This window comes from Notolabrus celidotus, chromosome 4 (genome assembly GCF_009762535.1).
Source record: "Notolabrus celidotus isolate fNotCel1 chromosome 4, fNotCel1.pri, whole genome shotgun sequence".
Lineage (NCBI taxonomy): Eukaryota > Metazoa > Chordata > Actinopteri > Labriformes > Labridae > Notolabrus > Notolabrus celidotus.
The window spans coordinates 37,109,145-37,135,096 of record NC_048275.1 but is presented as its reverse complement, the minus strand read 5'-3'; the positions used below and the strand labels follow the sequence as shown (position 1 = coordinate 37,135,096).

The following is a 25,952-nucleotide window of genomic DNA, read 5'->3' as shown; positions in this document are numbered from 1 at the left end:
AGTGCACACACATTCCCAGTGAGAGTACATGAAGACATGAATGTGTGTAATCTGCATCTCAAGCATTGGTTGACTTTGATTTCTAATACTGGATCAGTTTCCTTCTGTGTGGAACAATATCAAAGAATCTAATAAACAGTATAACTGGTGTCGTCCTGTAGGTCTTCAATGTCTCATGTTTGGTGATTCCACTTTACATCACAGTGTTATTGTGTAAGGGCTGACAGAAGCACACAGCAGAGAGACTGGAGTTCATTTGAGCTTGTTTATTTAGGTTATGTACAATAAAGCTTCATCACAGGGGCCTTCTGAAAAACTGTGTACAACATCCCTCACATACACAAAAGAAAAGGACCTGCTGAAAGCTGTAGTGGGCGGTCATATTGTAAGTGCAGTTTCAGAGGTGGGGGCAGAAGCGTGTGATTATGAGTTCTGTGGAAGAGCACATTATAATAACAGCAGCAAAAGCAGTGCTTCTCAGGCCAAAAGAGGGGTCAACTCCACTCAGGTCCTCATTGGTCCCCCAAAACCCAGCAGGGATATCACCAGACATAAGGGCACACAGACTGCACGTTTTGAGAGAAAAGAGGAGAGGTCAAAGACACCGGGACTCACTCTTCTTGATTATCAGCTTCATTTTCTACAAAAATATTGCACAAAAAATCTGGATGTACAGAAATGAGAAAAATCGACGGGTTTAGCAGCCAGTAAGCCAATATCTACATGAGCCGCACATCTATTGCACAAAACAGAACAGGTTATGTGCCTTCGCTTCCTCCGAGTCTGTGACAACAACTCTTTTCCCATCGGCTTTCCTGTTGGAGCAAAGTGACATTAAAGGAAAAATCTACCCACTCCACTCACGTTAATACAAACTCTTTTTCCTGTATTAGTTTAAATGACTAACACTTTGGTTTGTGCACTGCAAGAACAAACGATAATGTCTCTTTGTCCATGAAGCGGAGGAAACAACAAGATCCTACAACAAACTGTTTTATCTTCACATGTACATCTCTCCTCTTCAGCAGGACGCTCTGAAGGCCGTATGTCTGAGCTCATCAGCCATACACTCCTTAAATGTAAAGGTGTGGTGCTCCTGTGATGACGTACAAATCAAATCAGGCTGAGAGGTTTTGTTTAGTTTGATTTAAGGCCTAATGTTTCGTCAGTCCATTAATATAAGATCCTATTCTTAATTTCAGGGCGGGGAGGCTGCACTGACACGACGATGCTGAAACACCTGACCTTACCTCCTCATTATGAGTCGCCCGTCATCAGTTCAGTGTGCAGAAATAAAGCGCCCCAACTATGTGTTTTGTGATCATCAAAACCAAGTCCCTAACACTTGGATAGTTATGATAACTTCCCAAATTTGACTTTTCTTCTTTACTAATGTAAAGTTTATCGACTAAGTGATTGATCCATCGCACTCACTGGATTCAGGACTGTGTTTCAGTGTTTTTTCTCTGCACACACACTTTCTTCAATCCACATCTCTGCAGTTTTTCCTCGTGTGCTTGTTGGCTGTCACAGTTCTGATGGATGAGACAATCTACAGCCGGAGCATCACACAACTAAATCAACTGGATCTGTGCTGCAAATTTTCCTTCATGTCGAAATATCAAATAAAAGCAAGAGAAGAAGACTGACACCAATACCTGAAGAGACAATGACAACGTTTCGGGGTAGATTTTTCCTTTTCATACACATGTATGATATTCCCTCGTGGAAAGGTTTTGCAGTATTAGTAGAGATGATGAGCAGAGCAGCTTGGAGCTGTAACTGGTTATGATAGACTTACTGTAACAGGCTACATTGATGTATGATGCTAGGAATCGGGGGGAAGGCAGTGCCAATCGGCTGCATATGCACAAAACACAGCAAGGGCTGGACGTACATTCATCGGGGTCTGAGAAATATGAAGCCAAATGATGCGCACTAAATCACGGAACTGTTGGAAGCACTGAAATCATCTTTACACACACCGACATTAAACAAGTCAAATCAACATTTGAGAATCATAACATCATCTGAGCTCGCAACATTTAGCTGCAAGCTGTGCAACATTCATCCAGAGCCCAGACCAAAGAGTCAGAGTGTGCCTTTCCAAAATGCATCAAAGAAAGTTTGAAGGAAACAGACGTGATGAGGGTGTTTCAGCAAAAGCGGACGGGGCAATAAAGAAGCAAAGAATGGGTGATAGAGTCCTAACCAATACAAAGAAATATAAAACACAGAAGAGGCAAACCATGAGGGTCCACTGATATTAATGCAGCTGCTGAAAGCCCAAAGAGCTTTGCGAGAAAGTAGAATCACTTCTAAAATCCAAATTTATTACAGTACAAAAAGTGCTCAAAGCAAAAGATATGTATGACCAATAGCAGTGTTCCCAGACTAACGTGGATGTCTCATCCTGCTTTCCCTGGTAATATTCACACTGTAAAAAGACGTTCACCTTCATATGGGCTTGTTCCAGCAAAATAATATTAAACAACGCATTTCCGTCACAGAAGTTAAATCAGACGAATAAAGCTCAGCCACGTGCTCGTTATCCAAAGTCCTTATGGCAAAGCAGTTACAGACAAGAAAGCAAACTGAATTAGAAGCTCACAATGAAATCTTGAAGCCACAGGAAAAAAAACTGGAGGATAAACATGCAGCACTACTGAGGGCAGATAAAAGTCTGGCTCTCAAGCTTCCCTTTTAAACCAAGAGCATGGAAACAGCGTTACAATGTGCAAATCAAAATACCAATAACAGGTTTACCAAGAATCCTTATGCAGGAAACACCTTTACCCCTTTTTCACCTAAAATCAAACAAAACAACAAAAACATGTGAATCGTCAAACACTGGACCCCAAATCCTCCAGATCTAAAGCGAACTTCAGAAATGACCCGATCTCAGAATACAAACTGGACATTGTTTTGCTGGGAGGTCAATCCCAGGGCACACGTTCCTCCTTTTTCTCCTTTCAGGTCCTTTTCAGTGGAGAGCCTCCACACAGATCTGCTCCTCCGTAATGTCATCCAACAGCTGCACCTCCACAGGGCTGCATATGTCACTGTCATACAGCTCAGCCCCCATCAGAGCCTCCTCCTCTGGACCTTCTGCTTTGCTTTTAAAGCCTTGCGGCTCTGATGGAGAGGTACTCTCCACTGACTCCAGGTCCTCAATGCCTGCACGGTAGTGGATCATCAGCAGGGTGAGGGCTTGGAGTCTCTCCCCAGACTTGGACAAGGCAGTACTAATTAGGGCCTTGCGCCGGGCATCAGTCGCCTCCCTCTCCTCCAGCAGCAGTGCATTATTGTGCTCCAGCTCCTGGTCTATTTCCTGCTGCAGCTTGTCTAGCATTAACTCCAGCTTCTGGGAGCGTTCATCTGTGGGCAGCCCCCGGTACAGGTCTCGGCCTATCTCCTTCACAGCAATGAACACACTGTCATCCAACCCGCCTTCCTTACGCACAAGTTTACTGCTGCTGCCAGCGTTGGCGGGCTGCTTTGAGGGGCTCGCACCACTGGTGTAGGTCTCGGTATCACTGCTCTCATTGTCTGAGGTGTTGGGGGTGTGTTTGGGTGAGGGCTCCACCACTCCAGGCACCACGTCAGCCACCTGCTCCACCAGCCGAGTCTTGGGCACTTGGCGGAGGTTGAGCAGACGGGAGCTGGTGTTGATGATGTGGCGTGTTAGGCCTGTAGTTGCCCGGTTTATGGTTGATTTGGCTTCAGGGTCAGCTCCACGGCGTTCAGTTGCTGCCACACAGAAGGGATTCTCAGCAAGGCACTTGTCCTGGCACTTCTTGTGGCACACATAGGCGCAGATCATACACTGAGAGGCTGCCTTGGTCCACACCTTCTTCTTGCAGTATTCACACCAGGTAGGATTCTGGAACTGGGTGTCCTGGAAGTTGTGACGAACCTCCACCAGCTGCATTGCGCCATAAACCAAATCATCACGCGGTGCCGGGGAGATATGCTCCCTCTCCCTCTCCCTTAGATCCTCATCATGGAGGCTTCCCTCCCGCTCCCTTTCTGCCAAACCCACAGGATAGTCAAACTCGCCTTCACCAAGGTAACAAAAGTTCAGAGTAACGTCTCCATAACACAGCTTTTCATTGAAGCCCTTGTGAGTACTGAGACTGCGGAGTGCGGTGCGGCTAACATTAGCTCTGGGCTCTGGAGGCCCCAACCTAAAGGTGCTCTGGTACTCTGCTGAAGATGTAGCCATACATTCCAGGGCTAAGTGGTCCAGCTGAAGGCTGACATGACCCAGGCACAACAAACTACCTAGCTTAAAGGGATCTTTGCACCACAGGGCCACATTAAGGTACTTATGGTTGCTCTCCACCTCAAACACCACAGAGGCCTTTGTCCAGCGTGAGTTCTGGGTACGATGCATGGTTTCTGGGGACTCCCAGAGGGAATGATCTTCTAAACTGTCCCGTGTGCTGCAGGAGCTCTCTGAAGCTTTGTCCTTTGCTTGATCGGCCTTGCTGCTGCTGGTCACAGTGGATGGGGCAGGCAGGTCATCACTGGACTCTGCTGACTTGGTGGACTGCCTAGACTCAGACTGTTTAGCACATGTTTTCTCCGTGCCAGCTTTGTCCTCCGTGGCTCCAGTTACAGAAGTTTTTTCTGGAGATTTTTCAGAAGCAGTGGTGGCGGGGAGGGTAGAAGTTACTGCAGCATTTGTAAGTGAGACTGAATCTACACCTTCCAAGAGACTGGTCTCTGATGGGGCCGATGTCAACCTTATCTGAGGTCTTGGTGGCACAGGGGGGCGAGAGGGAGGGGGTGGAGGAGGGACATTAGGGCGTTGCAGACCGTCCCCTGGATCACCACTAGTCTTATGTGGTGAGGGCTTTGGTGATTCTTTGGGCTGGGGTCTAAGTGGTGACTGGAGACCCACCAGGTTTAACTTGCGGTTGAGGATGGGTGATATGGATCCAAGGGGCTTAGAGGCCAAGTTGGCCACAGTCCTTTTGGGGCTTTGGTTAACTGTAAGTAAGGAATCGTCCTTGATGTCACTGGTGTTTGAGCCACTGCTAACAGAGCCACCAGTCTGGCCAGGTTTGGAGTCCACAATCAACTCTTCAAACTCAGAGTCCATGTCTTTACTGTCAGATATGTCTGAGAGGGTGGTGATGGGGGCTGGGTCTTCCTCGTAACCTCCTGGGTGGGGGACGAAACCTGTTTCCTCTAGCTGCCCAAACCCTTCCTGAAGCGTTCCCAGACTCCCAAAAGATGGTTGCTGGTGACGGACTGGTCTCTCATAGAGTACTACCACCCTGTCCCCAGCTTGCTTCAACAGTTTTGGCACTTGAACCGAGGATGTCACTTTGACACCTAAAGAAGAAAAACCAGAACAGGACGGTTTCTGTTAGTACTGGAAACAACAGATTGACCATTTTAAAACGTAACAATGACGCATCACACACCTCCGATGGCGATGAGGCGATCACCCCTCTGCAGGTCTGCCAGGGCTGCAGGGGAGTTGGGTGTGACCGTCTCAATGCTGACGTGCACAGCATCCCCCTCACTGGCAGGTACGTGCCTGAAGGTCATCCCAACACTGCCACACGGTCCTTTGATTACCTCCGTCTGTTGCACACACACAATGAGAAAGAAATTACAATTAAGTTCAATATTTTCATAACTGACCCACGGGATGTGACTTGAGGGTAGTAGTTTCACAGAGACGAATGATGAAATCTGGTGCTGGCAGATTTCCCACATCCCCACAGTACCTGAGCTCTGCTGGTTGAAAGCAGAATGGCCAAATGGACACAAGGATGATCGCTAACATCGCTCGGCAGCAGCCACACTGAGGAGGCTGCCTTCAGACATTATTTGAGTGAAGGGCCGACACCAATGTTTAAAATGACTAGCCAATAGCCAGTTCAAATATCACAGATTTTTCATTACTTCATTTTTATTTGCATCTGTATTTTTAAATGAATTGATGGATCATCATTTCTGTTAGTAATCCCTCTTTTTAAAATGTCACTGGAACATGTCGTACAAACTGCCTTGCTCATCTCTCAGAAATGCTGTGACACTCCAACACTGCCAACATTTCTTTCACGTTTGACCATGAACATAATTCAGCGTTTGACCAACAGGTGACCTCTTCTGTCCAATAGAAACCTTCTTTTCTGAATCAGCAGTGATGCAGCAGGATGAACACTGGCTACAGACATTGGTGCATGGCAGACTAATGATGACAGGCCAGCAGGGCTGATATTGGCCAATACCAACGTTAAACCGATGTATCAGTGCATCCCGAGTCCTTATAGTTATAGATAAGGATTTATGGTTACAGTAATGCTTCAGTTTTTGGTCTGTCTGTCTGTCTGTCTGTCTGTCTGTCTGTCTGTCTGGCCCGTCCAGTCACGGCAGAGATCAACAGGAGTCTGGTTCTGTGTCTGCCTGTTTGAGGGTTTTTCTTTGCATAATGCTACCAAGTGCTCTCTCACAGTGGACTAGTGTTGGGTCTCTGTAAATATAATAAAGAGTCTATACGTGCTCATATTTTTTAAGTGTCCTGAGGTAACTCTTGTTATGATTATACACATATGTATAAAAACTGACTGATCAAACAAAGGCTCTAAAAGGGTTGTGTTATTTAATGATATGTAATCAAAGGGTTTTGACCAATCAATATCAAGCATCGCACAACTGGAAGATCATTAAGAGAGCCGGGTAATAATTCACTTTGAGGTGTGGGTTAATTCAGCTCTGTAAGGCTGTTAAAACACTGCTCCTCATTATCTTGAGGCCAAGGCTCAATAAAATAATTAGACTACTTTAAAATGATTGCACCAAACCTGGTCACGGCTGATTAAGAGGTTAAATCTCAATGAGAACTTTGCTGGTTAAAGAGAAATAAACACTCTTGTTCACAGCTGTGTATATTTCTTTCTTTCTTTGTCTGTAATGATGGAAAACTGAAGATGAGAATACACTGCAAATTGTGAAACACAAGTGTAACACTGACATCTGCCTCCAGCTCTTTGATGGGAGAGTCAAACTGAAAGTGGCAATTCTGTACCCGGAGAGAGAGAGCAGTAATTAAGCCCCCCACCCCCGTCTGCCTTAATAACAGCCACTGCATACAGTCACAGTCACATATGGCAGAGTACACCTGTTGTGATGCAGAGGTGAGCTGGTTGATGACTAACAGGAAGTCTGTCAAGTTATCGAGCACGAATCGAAGAAAATAAATCACATCGTGCATGATGATGATCCAAGTTGTGAAAAAGAAGATGATTTTAGCTGTGATTGGTGGAGACTGTCGGTTTACTGGTGACATGTGGTTCATGTAGAGGGGAGAAGAAGAATGAGGCGGAGGAGGGGAAGCACAGGAGGGGGGAGAAGCAGGTACAGGTGTCCTGGTTTAGAAGACAGAAGAGGAGGAAAGACATGATGTGGGAAGACGGAGATGAATGACTGTAATTTCCCTGCTGTCATTTGTTACACTTCTGGTGGAGGGCTGTGATTGAGTTAGAGCCGGCCGTGAATAAACAGATGATCTATACAAGCTGGCAAGGAGGGTGAGGGGCCTGACTCACCGAAGTAAAGGGCCCTAATCCAGCTGCATGGTGGTCTGTGTGTTTTATTCTTATAACAGTTTTATTTCACCTTTCTTTATTTATTTACTTTTTAATTTATTATCTAGTTCAAATTTTAGTCACTTTATTTATTTTATTTATATTGTTTTCATTATTAATGTTGCATATATTGTGTTCTTAGCTTTAGAATTGTGGGGTGGGTTTGGAGTTGGGGCTGGGATTAGGATGGGGGGGAATTTTTATTTTTATGTATATATCTTTTTTTATTTTATTCTATTTTAAGTTGTTTTTCTGTACAGTACTTTGTGTTACAATGTCATTGCATGAAAAGTGCTTTATAAATAAAGTCTGATTGATTGATTGATTGATTGATTGATTGATTGATTGATTGATTGATTAAAAACCAAGACTCCTGATTTGCATAAGTCTAGACTTCATCTAAACCTAGAAGGACTAAACAGAAAAGGACTAAAGTAAAGATTAAACAACGATGCTGCACTGCTCATATTACCATCTTATTTCAGGATACAACGAGAGGTCAGATACTAAATGTTTCCCTATGACACGATGGTGAACTACTCCCACTAAAGACAGACCTGATGACTCCAGCCCCCCCATCACTTTCCCTGCAGATGTTAAAATCTGATACTCAAAGGGCTGCTGAATATCCTCTCCTTTCAGAGAGTTTCTGCCTCACCATTAAGCACATGTTTGTGTGAGTGTGTGTTTGTCTCCAGGTTTAATCTAATTTGACCGTGTTACAGGTCTAACATGAAGACTCTAACAACATTGTGGAGGCAACAGGTCGCTGTGGGGGAGAGAGAGTGGAGGCTAAAGGCTCATTCAGCTTCAAATCAGGCAGAGACTGTTGCTCAGTGAGTGAGTGTAGCTCTGCAGCTCTGATCCCACGACTGAATACAACACGAGAAGATGCAGAAATACTGAGCCTTAATTCAGGATACTGAAAATCCAATCGCACAATTGTTTACAAAATGCAACTGTTGATTGAGTCAGTCTCACAGAGTTAACAGTCAGATACTAAAGGTGCATTTCAACCAAGAGTCCCGGGGTCTTTTAGCCCCCAGAACTACTTTACCCTGAACTAAAAGGTTCCTGTTCCCCCATTGTTGTCTGTGTTTCGACCGCGGACTGAAGTCCCGGGTAGATTGTGTATATCAGGCCAGTGACGTATGGAGAAAAAAAAAGTAAATGCACTACACCACCAGACCAGTAGAGGGCAGTAAAACAAAGATGAATGACACTCATCACAGATGACACCATAGAAGCAGACGGACAGGCAGGTATCATTATGAGCAACACAACAGTTAGCCTGTTAGCATGAAGAGACTCAGCTGGTCTGTTTTAGATGGTGCTATATTTCATCACAGATGGATTCACTGAATCAACATGTGAGAGGAGATAAGCGCGAGTAGCAAAGACGTTTCAACACGGCTTTAAAATCCTTTTGAACTCAAAAAGCCGTGGCACAGATCGGCCGGTGTTTTGGTTTAAACAGCGACCCTGTTAACTGGAGACTTTCAGCCGGATGCATCCCTCATAAACGTCTTTAGACGATCATTAAATATCTGATGAGGATATTTTGAAATCTTAATAAAAACTAAACTAGTTTGCATTCCCAGGAACTCCCTCTGTGTTTCAACAGCTGTGTAAACTCCACAAACACTGACACGTTCAACTGAAGGGCTCCAGTTTACAGGGTCACTTTTAAAACCGTAACACCGGGAGAGACATATTCACGGTGGGCTGAGAGAAGACTACTGTTACAAGCTGCTAAATCAAGAGAATCACAGCTTCTTCTTTTGAAAAGTACACACACATACAAAAAAGATAGAACAAATAAAAACTAATGAAAGAAAGAGAAATCATGTGAATCACAGATGTGTGTGATGTTATTGTGGACGGAGGGAGGAATAAAAACACTGCGGTTAATCTACCAATCAGACACGTTCAGCATTGCAGGCCCCGCCCCCAGAGGGTCCCGGGACCTTTGAAAAGTACTACCCCCATAGCAAGGGCTTTTTAGGGGGGAGATTAACTACCCCTGAACTAGCTTTAGACCCTGGATCCACCAGTTGAAACGCACGTAGTTCAGGGGTAAAGTTCCTCCGGTCGAAAAACGCCTTATTATTCCTGCTTGCACTTTCAGCCTCACTCCGGAGATGATGACGAGTGATGAATGAAGCAAATTAACACAAACTCCTCTCAGACTCTTTCACTTTGCTGATTCTTTTCCTCTCACATTTAAAACATGTTTGAAGGAAACTTCAGACCAGGATGACAGCGCTGAGTGGATCACCTTCTCCTCGGCTATCAGGCTTGTAATATGTTGCCCTCACAGTTAGAACAGGTGAGTGTGGCTGCTGAACATCACTATATGGTTCTGCTGTGTGTGAACAGCTGCCCCGCTGGCTGCCATGAGGCCTTTGTGTCAGTAATAGATTTACAAAAGAGAGCACAGGAGGCCGTTCTGCTGCAGTGCAAACAGTAGCAATCTCTCTTTAACACACTTACATCACTAAAACATGCGCACTCGTAGACACTCACTCATGTGAACCTCATTACATGTCAGTGCACACAAAACTCCAGAGATGAGGCGGTCCTATCCAGCAGTGCTGGTGTCCAAAGATAAAGCTGACGGTCTCCTTCTGAACCTTCTGTTACTACGCTTTAATTCTCTTCACTCGACAGACAGGCCATGCCGGAAAGAGAGAAAGGAAATATGAGCTTACCTCAATTTTATAAAAGTAATAAAGTTAATATGACAGAACAGTTTGATGCAACAAGACCTCTTTTGGTCTCCACGCCTTTTTTTCCTTTACATTAAAGGTGACATATCATGCAAAATGGACTTTTTAATGGTTCTTTACCTGAAATATGTTTCCCTGGCATGTCTACAAACCCCCTGAGAATGAAAAAAATCCATTCTGCCCCTGTTCTGATTTCTCCACCTTTCTGTAAATGTGTGTGAAACGAGCCGTTTCAGACTTCCGTGTTTTTGTTACGTAACAACAATATCCGGTCTGTCACGGAGTCAGAGCTCGGAGCTTGTTCAGCCCATAGACTGTATAAAATACAACTCAACCCCTCCTCCGTTTTTCATTACCTGCACACATGTGTGCTAACAAGGAGCTTAGGAGGGAGGCATGCTAGTTGTAGGCTGTCTTAATAAACACAAAGGTCGGTTTTACTCCCCACGTCTGCAGATTTGAAGATCTAGTGGATGATTTTTATTTATCATGGATAAGTGCTAGCGCTAATTAGCATAGCCACATAGCAACATGTTCATAGCTGTAGCTGTAGCTGTGTACCAAGACACACGTCGACATACTGACAAATAAAACAACAAGAAACACTAAATCTGTGACCAATCCTTCAGAAAAGGTCCTGCTGCCTTTCTGGCAGAGGTCGGTTTTACTCCCCACGTCTGCAGATTTGAAGATCTAGTGGATGATTTTTATTTATCATGGATAAGTGCTAGCGCTAGTTAGCATAGCCACATAGCTACATGTTCGTAGCTGTGTACCAAGACACACGTCTACATACTGATAAATAAAACAACAAGAAACACTAAATCTATGACCGATGGTTCAGAAAGGTCCTGCTACAGGCGCCTCTCCGTCAGGATCAGATTCAGAGGGTTGAAGTAACGCGATCTCTGAGCAGCCGTGTATATTCAGCCAACATGTAAACATTAGATCAACGTGCTGGAGAGCCGAGGCACATCCACTTCCTGAGGGGGCGTGGTCAGAGGGAAAACAGAGTGTTCTGAGGACTGCTGAAGAAGAGGGCTTTTCAGGCAGACCAAAATCTGATTTCAAAGTGTTTTTTTGAGCATAATATTAAAGACATGTTTTGGGGACCTCTTAGACCAATATATATTGATGAAAAAAGCGTGATATGTCACCTTTAAGACTTAAAGTACTAATAGCTGTTTCCAAAAGTTATACATAGACAGTATGAAACATAGGCGTGGTTTCAGTGATGTCACCCATCGGTTTTTAAAGAGGTGTTATGAAGGTGTTATGTTGGTCGCCATATTGGAAATGCTAAAGCTAAGCTAACTAAGTTGGTAATCGGTCTATCCCTATTTAACACGCCCACCTGTCAGTCAAACCAGCCACGCTGCTAATTATGCATAACTCAAAGCCTTGGTAAAATCAAAACTGATGAATAAAAAAAACAACATACGCCATGATTTGCCAATAAAAAAATGAGCTACAGAGACAGACTTTCAACATGTTAAATTCTGCAGTAACAATGGGCATCTTAATGTGCCTCTAAACAGAATCACCTTAAGGTTTATGCAGCCTCAAGTAGTCAGCCAAGGAACTGCAGCTTTTGCACTTGCACACTGGCTTTGTATTCAACACAGAAGGTTACCAGCTGGTGTAGCCTCGGCTATGAGTTACTGCTTAACATCTCAGCTGTGTTTGTAGCGTAAGTGCCTTTTGGGAATTTTGCATGCTCTTCAAAAAAGTTCTCCTTTTGTAGGAAACACTTTAATATCCATTTGTTCAGACCGCTAAATAATCACTTTTTAGCATATGGCGGTTAACCAAAGCGGTAACCTCCGGTCTCAAAATATGAAGCCCATGCAGAAGTGTTATGAACTGCAATTCATCGAGCGTCCACTAGAGGCTGGCTGATGAAACACCAGAAACCACATACACACCCATTCAAAGAAGACTATCTTTACAGCAGAAATAAACATGTTTACAGTCTGGTTCAAAAAACAGTTTAGGTCTACATAGATAATTTCTCTATCAGCACACACTGTACGGGGGGCGAATTTTTTTCTAACGCAACCGTTCAGAAGATATTAAGATTACGAGTTTTTGCTCAAATAAAGACATGACTGACTTGATTGATAGGCGGGAACACATATCTAGCCAACATATCTGTTGGCTAGGGGCTCAAACCCCGCCTCTTTACCTCACACTCTTTCAACATTTCCAATATGGCTGCTGCCGACAATTGGCTTCAAAACAGCGCTTCAGAAACAGATGGGTGATGTCACGGATACTATGTCCATTATTTATACAGTCTATGGTTTAACCACACGCTTCAGAGCGGCTCCCTGCTTCTGAAATATGGTCACTGATCCCTGACTCAAACAAAGATGATAATTTGGAGGCTTTTAAACTGGAATCCAAAAACTAAACAGCAACATAAGGATGGTACGACACTTTCCATTCACAGTCTATTATTTGCACTGATGCATTTGTTTAAAGGCGTGTATAAAATCCAGTTTCAATACAAAGAGCTCTGATCCTCTTTCTCCTGACTTCCCTGAGTGGAAGTAGCTGTTTGTGCTTCTCCAAATTGCAGAGTTTAATTGTTGTGTAATGGAGCTTTCTCTCGGGGCCGAGCAGCAGTGACTGGGCTAACCTTGTTAACATCGACTAAGACAACAGGCAGGTCTTGGGTCCTTGTCTCTGAGCAGAAAACACAAACAAAGAACTCAACAAACCTCGAACAGGCTGGATGTAAATGGAGCAATTTAGCCTCTATTTGAGCAGACCCAGTCTGTCTTTTATCTGCTCTGATACACGGGACAAATGAAAGGTTAATGTGTTCAGATGGCAGCCATCATTGCTTTTAAGTTCTCTCCTTTACCTCCAGGACTGAAGCCTGGACTGGTCTCCTCTTGATCTTTAAAATAAAACCTTCATTGTGATGAGAAACAAACTCTCTCTTATGACACTTTGTGTTATGTTTGGACCTGATCTCAAAGGCCTCTTTCAGGTTCATCCTCAGAGACCCTGCTCCGCCTCGAAACAACAGCAGAGTAAGGTATCGGTGTAAGAACAGATGGGTCAAGTCTTCCGTTGCTTCATATATTAGACTGTTAAAGACCGGGTCAGTGCAGAAACGTGTCAGGGCTGCATGCTATTTCAATGCAAAACATTAGGACTGTCAGCGTTACTGCATTATTCACAAAGTCGTGGATGCAGCCAAGACTTTTATGCATGCTATGATCCTTTCCCACATGTCATATTGTATCACATGCTGGGGTCAGGCTGGGGAGACGGTCATTAAACCACTTCACTCTCTGTAGAAACAAACCTTAAAAATATTGGACAAAAAAACAATGCAATACCACCACTGTAGGATACTGGAGAAACATCATCTTTTGAGCTTTGAGAATTTTAAATTGTATTCAAATGTGTGTCTTGTGTATAAGATTTTAAATGGCTTGGCCCCGCCTCCGCTGCGTCAATTTATCAACTTTCGGTCAGTGGACTCCGTTAAATCAACAAGAATCTCTTCGTTCAGAAATTGCAATGTGCCCTTTCGCCGTACTGCCTTTGGGCAGTCAGCTTTTTCTGTGAAAGCCACAACTCAGTGGAACACCTTACCGGAGGACATTAAGAACAGTGAATCTCTCAGCAGCTTCAAAACCAAACTGAAAAGTCTGCTAAAGGACACTCAACACTGCAACCACTGATTTGATACTTTTAACTTGATATACATACTGTTTGTTTGTGTGTGTGTGTGTGTGTGTGTGTGTGTGTGTGTGTGTGTGTGTGTGTGTGTGTGTGTGTGTGTGTGTGTGTGTGTGTGTGTGTGTGCGTGCGTGCGTGCGTGCGTGCGTGCGTGCGTGTGCGCGTGCGCTTGTGTGTGTGCAAGCAAGTGTTTTTACAATGTGATGTTTTAATTGTGACCTGCCAAGGGACTGCAGATGTAAATTAGCTTTAAGCTAACTCTGGTACAATGCATCAGATGGTGACATTTATGTTAAATATTGTACATGGTCCCTTTACAAATAAATTGAATAAAAAAATTTTAAAAAAAGTTCTGAAATAAATGAGTTATCTTTTTTTTTTAAAGTGCAACCTATTTTGTCCCTTTTGGCACACCGTATTCAAGCTGTCGTAGTGTATTCATGCTTCCTGCTGCTGCAATGATGGAAAATAACGACACCACCACACCTAGTTTGGAGTGTGCAAAACACCAGTGGAACGATCTGAAGCTCTGAAGCGGTCTCCTCCCTCTGAGTCATGGTGTCAGAGAACACTGGTGAAGCAGTGAAGCATTTCTTTTTTAGTTGAAGTTTGGAGTTTTTAATTTAGATTGTTATGAGAAATGTCTTAGCATCTGTGTGGGTCTGGATCAGGTGTACCTCTGTGCCACGGGTCAGCTTGAAAGGTGCTTTAGCCCTGCTTCCTGGCTGCTTCCATAGCTTGGGCAAATTCCCATCGTTGTTGCTATAATCTGCAAATCTCCTTGCCCACAACCGGATTTTCTCTTCAGCAAGGATAGAGAACCACTTTGGTGAAGATGACGAGATGTAAGTGCTTCATTTCAGCAAGTTTATAATTCTTATATTGCAGCTGCATGACCGGTCCTCTAGCACGGCCAAGTTAGCTTCCACGCCGTTCCACTTGTCACAAACGGTTTCTTCAGTTTGAGCCACCCGTGTAGTGAGGTCTCTCTGGTCTGATTTTAGCTTGGAGATTAGGGGTGGGTATCGCTGGGTGACTGGCGATACGATATGCGTTACTATAACAATGGGTATATTTCAAAAGAATCAAGTAAAGATGTATCAGGATATCTAATTAACCAAAGAGTAAAAACTGATCATTAAAGTGTGTTAAGTGCAGGATTCATGTATGTATTCACTGCACTCTGTTTCACTGAGATGAAACAATGTTCATGTTTTTAGTCTTTAAATTAATTTAGAGCTTTAAAAAGACTGTTTGTGTAAAGATGACACATTTCTTAAAAATGTCACAGTTATAAATGAAATACATTTTAATGAGTAAACAACCAGCTGGTGTCTGTAAACTGTTCACATGTTCAAACTTTAAAACATCTGTTTTAATGTGATCCTGTGTGACTGTTCCTGTAACAGGTCGTCATTTTCACCGTGTCACCGGTCATCAAGTAGTGACACAGTGAGGGAAATCTAGAGCCGTATTTATCGAATTCAAATATAAATATTCAGCCCCTCATATCGATACTCGTATCACAAAGGTCAGGACGACTATATATTGCCTTATAGATATTTTGTAACACCCCTATTGAGATGGCTTTGGAATTAGCCAACACTTCGCTGTTAATCTTGTCCGAGTAGTTCTCAGACTTGGAAAACTGCTCCTAAAAGTGAAGATCATGAAGAACATTTCATTCATCCACCTGATTCCCAAATAAGGACACTGGCAAGAATTGCTCTGCATTGTTAAAGTGGACTTCAAAATGGCTTTAAAAAGAAAAATAATGGAATTCCAAACGTGTGATTGATATATTGATTTATCGTGCTTAAAGCTGGGGTTGGTAATCAGATTTAGATCCACTTTTTGTTATACTGGTTAAAATGATCTTTATGTCCTGATGGTAATCAATACATAATGTGTTCTTAAAAAAGAGTGAAAAAAAACTGCTATCTACAGCCGGAGTAAACCTGGGAAAACACCAACCAATCACCGTTTTTTGGCTCCCCAAATTTTAAACCAATCAAATCCCGTCCAGCCGTTCTGCCCGCCTCCTGCGCGTACATTTCCCCGGCGTGCTCTCCTCCGAGTCCCCGTCTCCTGGCTCTACTTCCCCTGACTCTACTGACTGCCCCTCTCACTCATCCTCGGGCCTGTCCCCTCTGACCATATGAGGTGCTTTGCTCAAGACTGTAGTCCAGATCTGAGTCTAAAAAGCTCTCACCAACAAGCAGAATAATTAATGACATTTAATAAGTCCTACAGAAAATATAAATTTATTGTAGCGTCCGTCCGGACGCTGTAGTGATGACGAGCCGATTGGTGAACACGTTGATCTTTAATAACCGGTCACTGTCGGCCGTGATCACGCCAACCAACAAAACAACAATCAATGTTTGAATGAATGAAGAACTTCTCCTCTTGTCTCTCCTCTCTCCCGCTCACACTCTCTACACCTCTCCTGATGCCTTCACTGACCGTCAACACTGTAGGAATTAAGAACAACACTGAACACGTTTAACAAACAGTAGAGCTGTTACAGTATTATATATGTGTTATAACTTTTCTCCTGATATCATGTCACCAGTACAACTGGATAATGCTAGCATGACAGTTGTGATTGCTAACAGCAGCCATGTTTGTTTGTGTTTTTAACTTTCACTATGAGAATGTTTTGGTGAGGACCGGTTTTGAATCAGTCACCATCATATGGTCGAGAATCAGCGGCGCTCATGCATGTGAGCGGGGGGGGGCGTCGTTTTGGAGGAGCTCCGAGGGAGGAGGGGAGGGGTTAGACGGAGTCATGAGGAAAAGCTACATTCAAATTCATGCTGGTTTTCTGAGACTACCAACCCTAGCTTTAACTATCAAAATTCAGTGATTCATTATGATTTTAAAAATAGAAGGTTTGACAGACAGAAATACCAGGACTATTTATTAAATATTTAGATTTACTAAAGATTTAAAATTAAGGTACAGATATCTCAAAATCAGACTTGTAGAGTCAGTCCCTTGTTTTATGACATTACTCAATAGAACTTAATTGTGTTAAGATCTACCCTTTTAATTTCATTTGATTGATTTAATTGATTTTTGTTAACATACCCCAACAAATTCTGAATTGAAAAATGTAAACATCCTGCAGACATCTAGATCTAACATGCTTGTCTAATTTTGGTTTGGTGGTGTAGACTCACAGCCCCCTGTGGTTTGATGTTTACACTACAGTTTGTAAATAGTAGACAACACTGTTGATGCTAAAGTCAGTGTACGTTTCTTTAAGTTATATGTTGTTATTATTTGTATTTATTTATTCTATTAATGTTATTATTTTCATTTATATACATACGCACTTGTCTATTTGTAATTTATTTATTTTGATTGATTTGTTTTTGTCAGATTGGTTTCTTTATTGTCATTGTTGATTGTCCTGTGTGGTTAATGTGTTCTGTCAGTTGTGGTATGATTTTGTAAAAATGTGAAAAATAATAAAAAACTTTGGTTATAAAAAAAAAGACACATTTTGACAGGAAAGCTTTTATTGTGTGATTTGATTTATTTTTAACTCTGATTTTAAAGGTCTGTTTTATAAGTTTGTCTGGTTTTAAGTTTTTATTTCATTTTATTTTTATAGCTGCATTTCGCTCTGCACTTAATTTTGTTTTTCTTGCCCACTGTGAAGCAATTTGTTACCTGTATTGAAAAGTGCTATAAAAATGAAGTATCATTATTATTATTATTATTATTATTATTATTATTATTATAAAAACTCATGGGATCACTATAGGTAATAAAATTCAACCTATAGGACGAGGACAATAAATGTCTTCATGTAAAATTCTACCCATGTTGAGAAGAGGAAGAGTGTGTTCTTCTAAATATTTAACAGCTTAGTTTCGTTTACAAAAGCATTGTGACAGTGAGAGATAAATAACATGATACCACTATAACAAATCATTGTGACTCCCAGGAGGTAAACGTTTGTAACTTGCTCTCTACATGTTCTTGCCTTTGTCGTTTGAATCTGATGGATTGGACTGAAACTCACACCGTTCAGTCTCCAGCTGTGTGTCTTATTGAAATAAGAACGTGTTGGGAACATAGAAAGCCAGAGGGGGTAATCCTGCATCACCATCTCTTAGCACGGTGAACAGTGGAAGGTCTCAGCAGCCTGGACGTGTTGAAGCTCACAGAGTCAAACAGATACCTCTGATCTTTCCTAGAAGGGAGTTTCATCCCTGCTTTGTGAACAACAGACATGTTTACAAAATGTTGCTTCAGCCAAATCCACGGATGTGCTTCACTGAGCTCCGTCAGCGCAGTCGTCAGACGGTGATGTGAACACTGACAGCAGTCTGCAGAGAGAGAGGTGGCTCGCTGCAGGCTGGTCCGATACCCCGGCTTGACGAATAAATCAGATGGAGCAGCTTCTCCTGTTGCTTGGCTGAACATCTCTAAGCTCGGCAGTGTCTGGGAGGCTGCGTGTGAGACGGAGGGAGGGGGGGTGAACAAATCCTTTTCCCTGTCATTGCGCTGCTTGGTAATTTAATCTAATACCACATGTCAGATCGATTTGTGTATGGTTATAGGGTACAAGTCGCTGCGAGGCAAGTGCACAGCAATTCCCTGCCACGTCTGATTAGCAACCCCAGTGGTGATGGGGGTGAGGCGGGGTGAGGGGAGGGGGGCATGACCAGAAGCTGCTCAGGTGTTCACATGGGCACTTGTTAGGCTGGTCCACAGTGACGCATGTATGGTACGCGTTTCCAGACTGAAGAATCACAGACGGATGATGAGACACAGCGTGAAGTCTGCATTTCAGACATTTCAGACATTTCGTTCCTCCTCCACTCCCTGGTGATCTGTTTCTCTAGGAGAGTTACTGAGCAAGTCTTGAGGGGACCAAAGAGCCCAGGAGAACTTCTCAGGGGTCAGCTTCTGACCTACATCAGGTGAACATGTTGTTAATCCTGACACATTAACCTTCGGATAAAAATAAAATCATGACAAAACACACAATCTTTAGTTTGACCTGGGTTTGTCTTTTTACCGGTCTTATCAGTACTCTGAGGTCGACTTCAAAGACGCTCAAATTATAACACGGGACTTCCACCAGATCTGCGTCCAGTCCATCTCTGATCCGCTGCGGTCCGGCTCCATGCTCTCCCGTCCGTCAGCTCCTCATCCATGTTGTCTTTCTGGTCCTCTGAAAACCTCTGACCTGTTGACTCCATGCCTGGCTCCGCTCATCATGACGCTTTGTTGTTGTAGTTAAGTGAAATACGATCTGGTGATCTGTAAAGCGACCATGAGTGCTCAGAAAGGCCCTTTTACATAAAATTAGGGGTGAGCCCGACTAAGGATTTGCTTAGTGGAATCTGATCCATCAGATTTTGCTCATAGTCGAATGTTTGTTGTTTTTCCTTATTGACCCAAAGTCTGCATGATGGTGACCGCATGACAATATTACACATAACCATTTACAATTAAGAGACTCATAGCTTAAAGTAAAAGGGACAACAGAATATTATAAGTATAAAACTTAGATTTTTTAAATCTATATTGCAAAAACAACGAGGTGATGAAGGAGAGAAAACTCAAATAAGGCCACCATCCGTTAAACATGGAACAACGCTCCACTATAGAGAAAGGAATCAGGAGATATTTAAACAGTGTTCACACAGCAGAGAGCAGCACTGCAGAGGGTAGTTTGTCCAACTTAGGGCTAAACATTTGTATAATGTTGAAAATCAAACCTGAACCAGCTGAAGGGTTTTTAAATCTCTTAACAGAACCTTTTAAAACAGTCTTTCATCACGTCTTTGTCCGCTTGAGTCTTTTCAAATTGTACGTGAGGAAAACCATCGTGTGTACGGGCAGAAGTGCGCTCCTTGCTTTGTTAACTGTAAATCCTGTCTTTGAGAATATCCTCTCTGATGATGTGGAGGTGGATGGGATGCTGTGGATTGTTTTTGAGGCTTCAGACAGCTTTGGGTATCCCTCCTTGTTCTTTTGGCCCCGTACAGTTTTTGTGTGGTCCGGTAATCCTTGATCTCACAGCCCTCTTCATGAAGCTGCTCCTCATCTTCATCACTATTTTTAGGATCAACTGAAGTTTTATCTCTGACATTTTGAGCTGCTATGAACGTAGAAAGATTTAAAGACCAGCTGAGGTACGTCTGCTCCACAGGTCCCCGTTAAATGGGAGAGTCCACCTTTAATTACCAGGGGAGATTTAATTACCACTTTAAGGAGATTTAACACTTCAAGAGCTGTTCTCAGAATTACATTAAATAATTCTATATTTATATCAAAATAGGATATGTGAGACACTATTTTTAAGGGAAACAGGAAAATAATGTAAAATTAGACATTGAGCACCCCCATGGTTTGAATGGAATGATCCACGTTTCATATGCAAATATTCGACTATGAGATTGGCAGTCGACTAAGACTCGTTAGAACGAATCGTCCAATATTCGGCTATTTGCGGTCACTCCTACATAAAATGTATTATTTTTATTATTATTGTTATTTTCTAAGATTAGAAACAGAACATTTTACACCGCTGCTTCTAGATGAACCAGAGAGGACCGGACTAACCTACCCGAGGTCGTGGGTCGCCTGCACGGTATTGTTTTAGTATTCGAGACCGGTCTTGGTCTCAAGACCTGTCTCAAGACCGCTTTTTTAAGGTCTCGGTCTTGTCTCAGAATAGACAGCATTATTACTCGGTCTCGGACTGGGCGAACTCGTATTTCATATCAAGACCAGTTGAGACCGCCACTGATGCACTCTGTGACAAAATAATCCTGCACAGCTACAGCTTACTACTTAAGGAGTCAAAAGTCTCTCACAGAAGAGAAGCAACTCAAAAGAAAGGCAACAAAGACAAAACCAAACCTTGTTTGTTGCTGTTAATTGTATTTAAAGCAAGCTTAAAGGTGACATATCATGCAAAATTGACTTTTTAATGGTTCTTTACCTGAAATATGTTTCCCTGGCATGTCTACAAACCCCCCGAGAATGAAAAAAATCCATTCTGCCCCTGTTCTGATTTCTCCACCTTTCTGTAAATGTGTGTGAAAAGAGCCGTTTCAGACTTCCGTGTTTTTGTTACGTAACAACAATATCCGGTCTGTCACGGAGTCAGAGCTCAGAGCTTGTTCAGCCCATAGACTGTATAAAATAATACTGAATCCCTCCTCTGTTTTTCATTACCTGCACAAATGTGTGCTAACAAGGAGCTTAGGAGGGAGGCATGCTAGTTGTAGGCTGTCTTAATAAACACAAAGGTCGGTTTTACTCCCCACGTCTGCAGATTTGAAGATCTAGTGGATGATTTTTATTTGTCATGGATAAGTGCTAGCGCTAATTAGCATAGCCACATCGCTATATGTTCATAGCTGTAGCTGTAGCTGTAGCTGTAGCTGTAGCTGTGTACCAAGACACACGTCGACATACTGACAAATAAAACAACAAGAAACACTAAATCTGTGACCAATCCTTCATAAAAGGTCCTGCTGCCTTTCTGGCAGAGGTCGGTTTTACTCCCCACGTCTGCAGATTTGAAGATCTAGTGGATGATTTTTATTTATCATGGATAAGTGCTAGCGCTAGTTAGCATAGCCACATAGCTACATGTTTGTAGCTGTGTACCAAGACACACGTCTACATACTGATAAATAAAACAACAAGAAACACTAAATCTGTGACCAATCCTTCAGAAAGGTCCTGCTGTAGGCGCCTCTCCGTCAGGATCAGATTCAGAGGGTTGAAGTAACGCGATCTCTGAGCAGCCGTGTATATTCAGCCAACATGTAAACATTAGATCAACGTGCTGGAGAGCCGAGGCACATCCACTTCCTGAGGGGGCGTGGTCAGAGGGAAAACAGAGTGTTCTGATGAGGAATGAAGAAGAGGACTTTTCAGGCAGACCAAAATCTGATTTCAAAGTGTTTTTTTGAGCATAAACTTTAAAGACATGTTTTGGGGACCTCTTAGACCAATATATATTGATGAAAAAAGCGTGATATGTCCCCTTTAAATACAATAAACAGAAGTCTTTTATTTTTTTAACTCTCATCATGATTTTTCATTGATATATGTGGTCTTGGTCTCGTCTCGGTCTTGTCCTGCTTAGTCTAGGTCTTGACTCGGTCTCGATCCCTAAATGTCTTGATCTTGTCTTGGTTTCTGTGCACTCTGGTCTCGGACATGTCTTGGTCTTGTTTAATGTGGTCTTGACTACAACACTGCAGCACGGTAAACATGAAGACAATAATGAATTCAGACAGAAGCAGGAAGAATCATTCCTCCGTTTATGATCGACTCAGTAATAACCTGACAATTTTCTCATCCATTGATCGGCTCCTCCTCGTACGCGGATGCCTCAATGTATTCACACCCGTCCCTGTCTGTGCAGCGAGAACCACAACCTGAACACAGAGAGTGATGGACCAGTACACAAAACTCAGAAACACAGCCTGCTGCGCCTCTTTCTGTTGGAGGGACAGTGCAGCAGAAAGGTAAACTTAGTTGACCACACTTTGGTTGATTGAGCTGCTAAACCTGAATTTTCAAGTTGCCTTTTTACCATAAGGGAGCAGGTTTCAAAAGGACCAGGAACAAAGGAGTTGTTATGGAGACGGGGGGTAACAAAAAGGTGCCTCGCCTCATTTGCACTTGTATGGAGAGCAGCAGTGGGTCGGTTGCCCACGCGCTCCCTTTATGTGCCTCAGTCATTGTCCTCACATTAAATAAACAGGGATCCTTGGTGACCGTTACATCACCACACTTTATTAAATGGCAACTATATTTTCAGCTGGTTCATAAAGGAGCAGGACACCATTTCCCTGTTATCACGTTGGCATTTCAGTCCCTCCTCTTCTTTGAACAGCGGTGCTCGTCCCTCCTCGGCCTATCTCCCTCCTCAACGAGCCACAGCTTCTTCAAACACTGTGAAGTCCAAAATCTCATTTTGCTCCTCAGAACCTCGAGACAGCGTGACCACCTCACATTTTCTTATCGTTCATTCAGCATTTGCTCATTTTCTCAACGCAGGAACTTTACCCCAGAACTATGTGCTTTTCGACAGCAGTAACCCGGGTCTGAATTGAGTTCCCGAATAGTTCATCTCTCCCTGAAAAGTCCCTGCTTAGAGGGTAGTGCCTTTCAAAAGTCCAGGAACTGTAGGGGGCGTGGCCTGCAGTGCTTAAAGTTTCAGATTGGTAGAGTACCCTTAGTGTTTTTAATTTCACCCTCTGTCCACAATAACATCACACACACCTGTGATTCACTCGGTTTAATAACTCCTGAACATTGGTCTTCTTTGAGCCTGATAGTGTGAATACTCTGTCAGCTCCTGGTGTTAAGGCGCATTTCGACCAAGAGTTCCTGGTCTTTTAGCCCCCAGAACTACTTTCCCCGGAACTAAAAGGTTCCTGTGCCCCCATTGTTGTCTGTGTTTTGACCGTGGGCTGAAGTCCCGGGTAGATTGTGCAAATCAGGTCAGTGACGTAAATGCACTACACCACCAGACCAGTAGAGGGCAGTAAAACAAAGAGGAATGCCATTCATCAGAGATGACACCATAGAAGCAGACGGACAGGCAGGTATCATTATGAGCAACACAACAGTTAGCCTGTTAGCATGAAGAGACTCAGCTGGTGCTGTTTTAGATGGTGCTATATTTCATCACAGATGGATTCACTGAATCAACACGTGAGAGGAGATAAGCGCGAGTAGCAAAGACGTTTCAACACGCCTTTAAAATCCTTTTAACTCAAAAAGCCGTGATCGCAGAGATCGGCTGGTGTTTTGGTTTAAACAGCGACCCTATTAACTGGAGACTCTCAGCCAGATGCATCCCTCATCAGATCATTAAATATCTGATGAGGATATTTTGAAAACTTCAGAAACAGATGGGTGGTGTCACGGATACTACGTCCATTATTTATACAGTCTATGTGTTGAACGTATCAGCTCTGCAGGCTCGTCACACAGCCGTCCAAAAACAGCCCATTGACCCAAACCCTCTTCCTGCAGCGAGACAAAAATAAAGGCATTAATGCTATTTGGCTCTACTTCTGCACAGTACGTCTGAGATAATATAATTTTTTTTGTTGAGGAGAAGTAGGAGCAGTAAATATATGAGCGGTTACCATCACTCTGAATAACAAGGACGTAGAAGAAGAGAAACAGACGAGTCTACGTCACAGATCACTCCAGATACAAAGAGAGAGCAATCAGAGTAATTCCATAATTCCAGAGTCTGTGTTATCTCTGCTTTACCCACAGACTGAGGGGGGTCCGTCAGACTTACTGACTTACACTGACGGAAACTGTTCAAGGTCAGTCATCAGAAAGTCAAACCTGAGATGGAACAAACACTTTATGGGACAGTAGAGGTTTTTGTACGGCTGTTTTTTTTAAGTGGATGCTTATCCCCAAGTTTCAAAGAGAGATAGAATGACTGTGGTGGAAAGGTAATAAAGAACATCAAGCTCTGCACACCAGGAAGCTCATGTTGAAGGTAACCTTACTTAAAGAGTCAAAATATACTCTGCCTTAGAGAACATGGCTGCATTGGACACCACAACCACTCTAAAAACAACATTTTCTCTGTTTGTGAGCAGAGCAAAGAGCATGTCCATATTTTCTTTACTAGTTTAAATATTTATCATTATAATATACCCGATAACTTCAATGCTATCAGCCTTGTTTATTATGATCTATTACCCGGCTCTCTTACTGATCTTCCGGCTGTGTAAGATGCTTGATTCTGGTTGGTCCAAACCCCTTGACAATGGTTATTAACTTTCACTAACATGAGCAACACCAGAGACAAACTGATCACACGTCTTGTCAAATCAATCCACAGAAAAGAGTTCAGACACATTTAGCATGGTTTCAATCCATCACGATGGAACACTAACTGACGAGGAATCACTGGGACTATTTTTAAAAACTGTAAACATAAATCATTTTAGATCAATAAAATCATCTTTGATCAATGTTTTTAACAAGGTGTTTGTATCTTAAGTTAGTTGCGGGGTAAGAAGCAGGATCATGCATGGTTAGACAAGACCCCTCCACAGTGGTAGATGTTCATTTCCAATGCTGTTCTGCACTACCTTAAGTTTTGGATCCTAGCTATACAATCATTCCCCCTCCCCCGCAGAGGTACAACAAGTGGACATGAGAGACAGCTTCAGCATCTTATATCTTTCAACCCACCTTCTGCTCCCCTCTCAGTTCAAATGTGGTTTCCCATCCGTCAACGAAACCGTCACGGTGACTGCAAGAATGTTTATCTCTCAAAACAGAGACCACAAACCGAAGAAGAGTGACCTCACAACAGCTGCGTCTGTCGTGGCGAACTAGGATCTAGAATCCCAGAAAAGTGACCTGAGAGGGAAATTGGCACTATACGTGGTGTTATGTGGTTTCCAAGAAAATAGATGTTCCCGGTATTTGTCCTGAATAAAGGGTTCAGTAGTTCACTTTCTCACAAGTAAGTACTCAGGTCAACATGATATGAGGGGAAAGTTGGCACTACACGGGGTGGTATGTGATTTCCCAAAAACCACAGATACTCAGGTCAACATGATCTGAGATGTCGTACATATCCCAGTCGCGCAATATGTTGATGGAAGGCGAGAAGGGAGCCAAGTATTAAGCATACCTCCATGTTGCCATAGTAACAATTGTCATGTTTACTCTGACAATTGTTTGTGTATAAAACAAATAAAAGCGGAGATAAAACACAACCCTGAGGTGAAACGGTTATCATCCACCGGTTCACCTCAGGGTTGTGTTTTATCTCCGCTTTTATTTGTTTTATACACAAACAATTGTCAGAGTAAACATGCAGGACACCACATTGTCAAGTTTGCCGATGATTCTGTGATGGTATCCCTGCTCAACA

General features: G+C 42.9%; 1 protein-coding gene across 1 annotated transcript in view; it reads right to left on the bottom strand.

The window, feature by feature from the left end:
• Window positions 1-251: 251 nt before the first annotated feature.
• The window catches only part of pdzd8 (PDZ domain containing 8), a 70,151-nt gene continuing 44,450 nt past the window's right edge, over window positions 252-25,952 (bottom strand). Inside the window, exons 4-5 of the mRNA XM_034681818.1 lie at window positions 5,436-5,598; window positions 252-5,343 (exon numbers count right to left, since the gene is read on the bottom strand). Coding sequence (XP_034537709.1) covers window positions 2,984-5,343; window positions 5,436-5,598 — 2,523 coding nt within the window. The 3' untranslated portion in view covers window positions 252-2,983. The remainder of the gene's footprint in view (window positions 5,344-5,435; window positions 5,599-25,952) is intronic.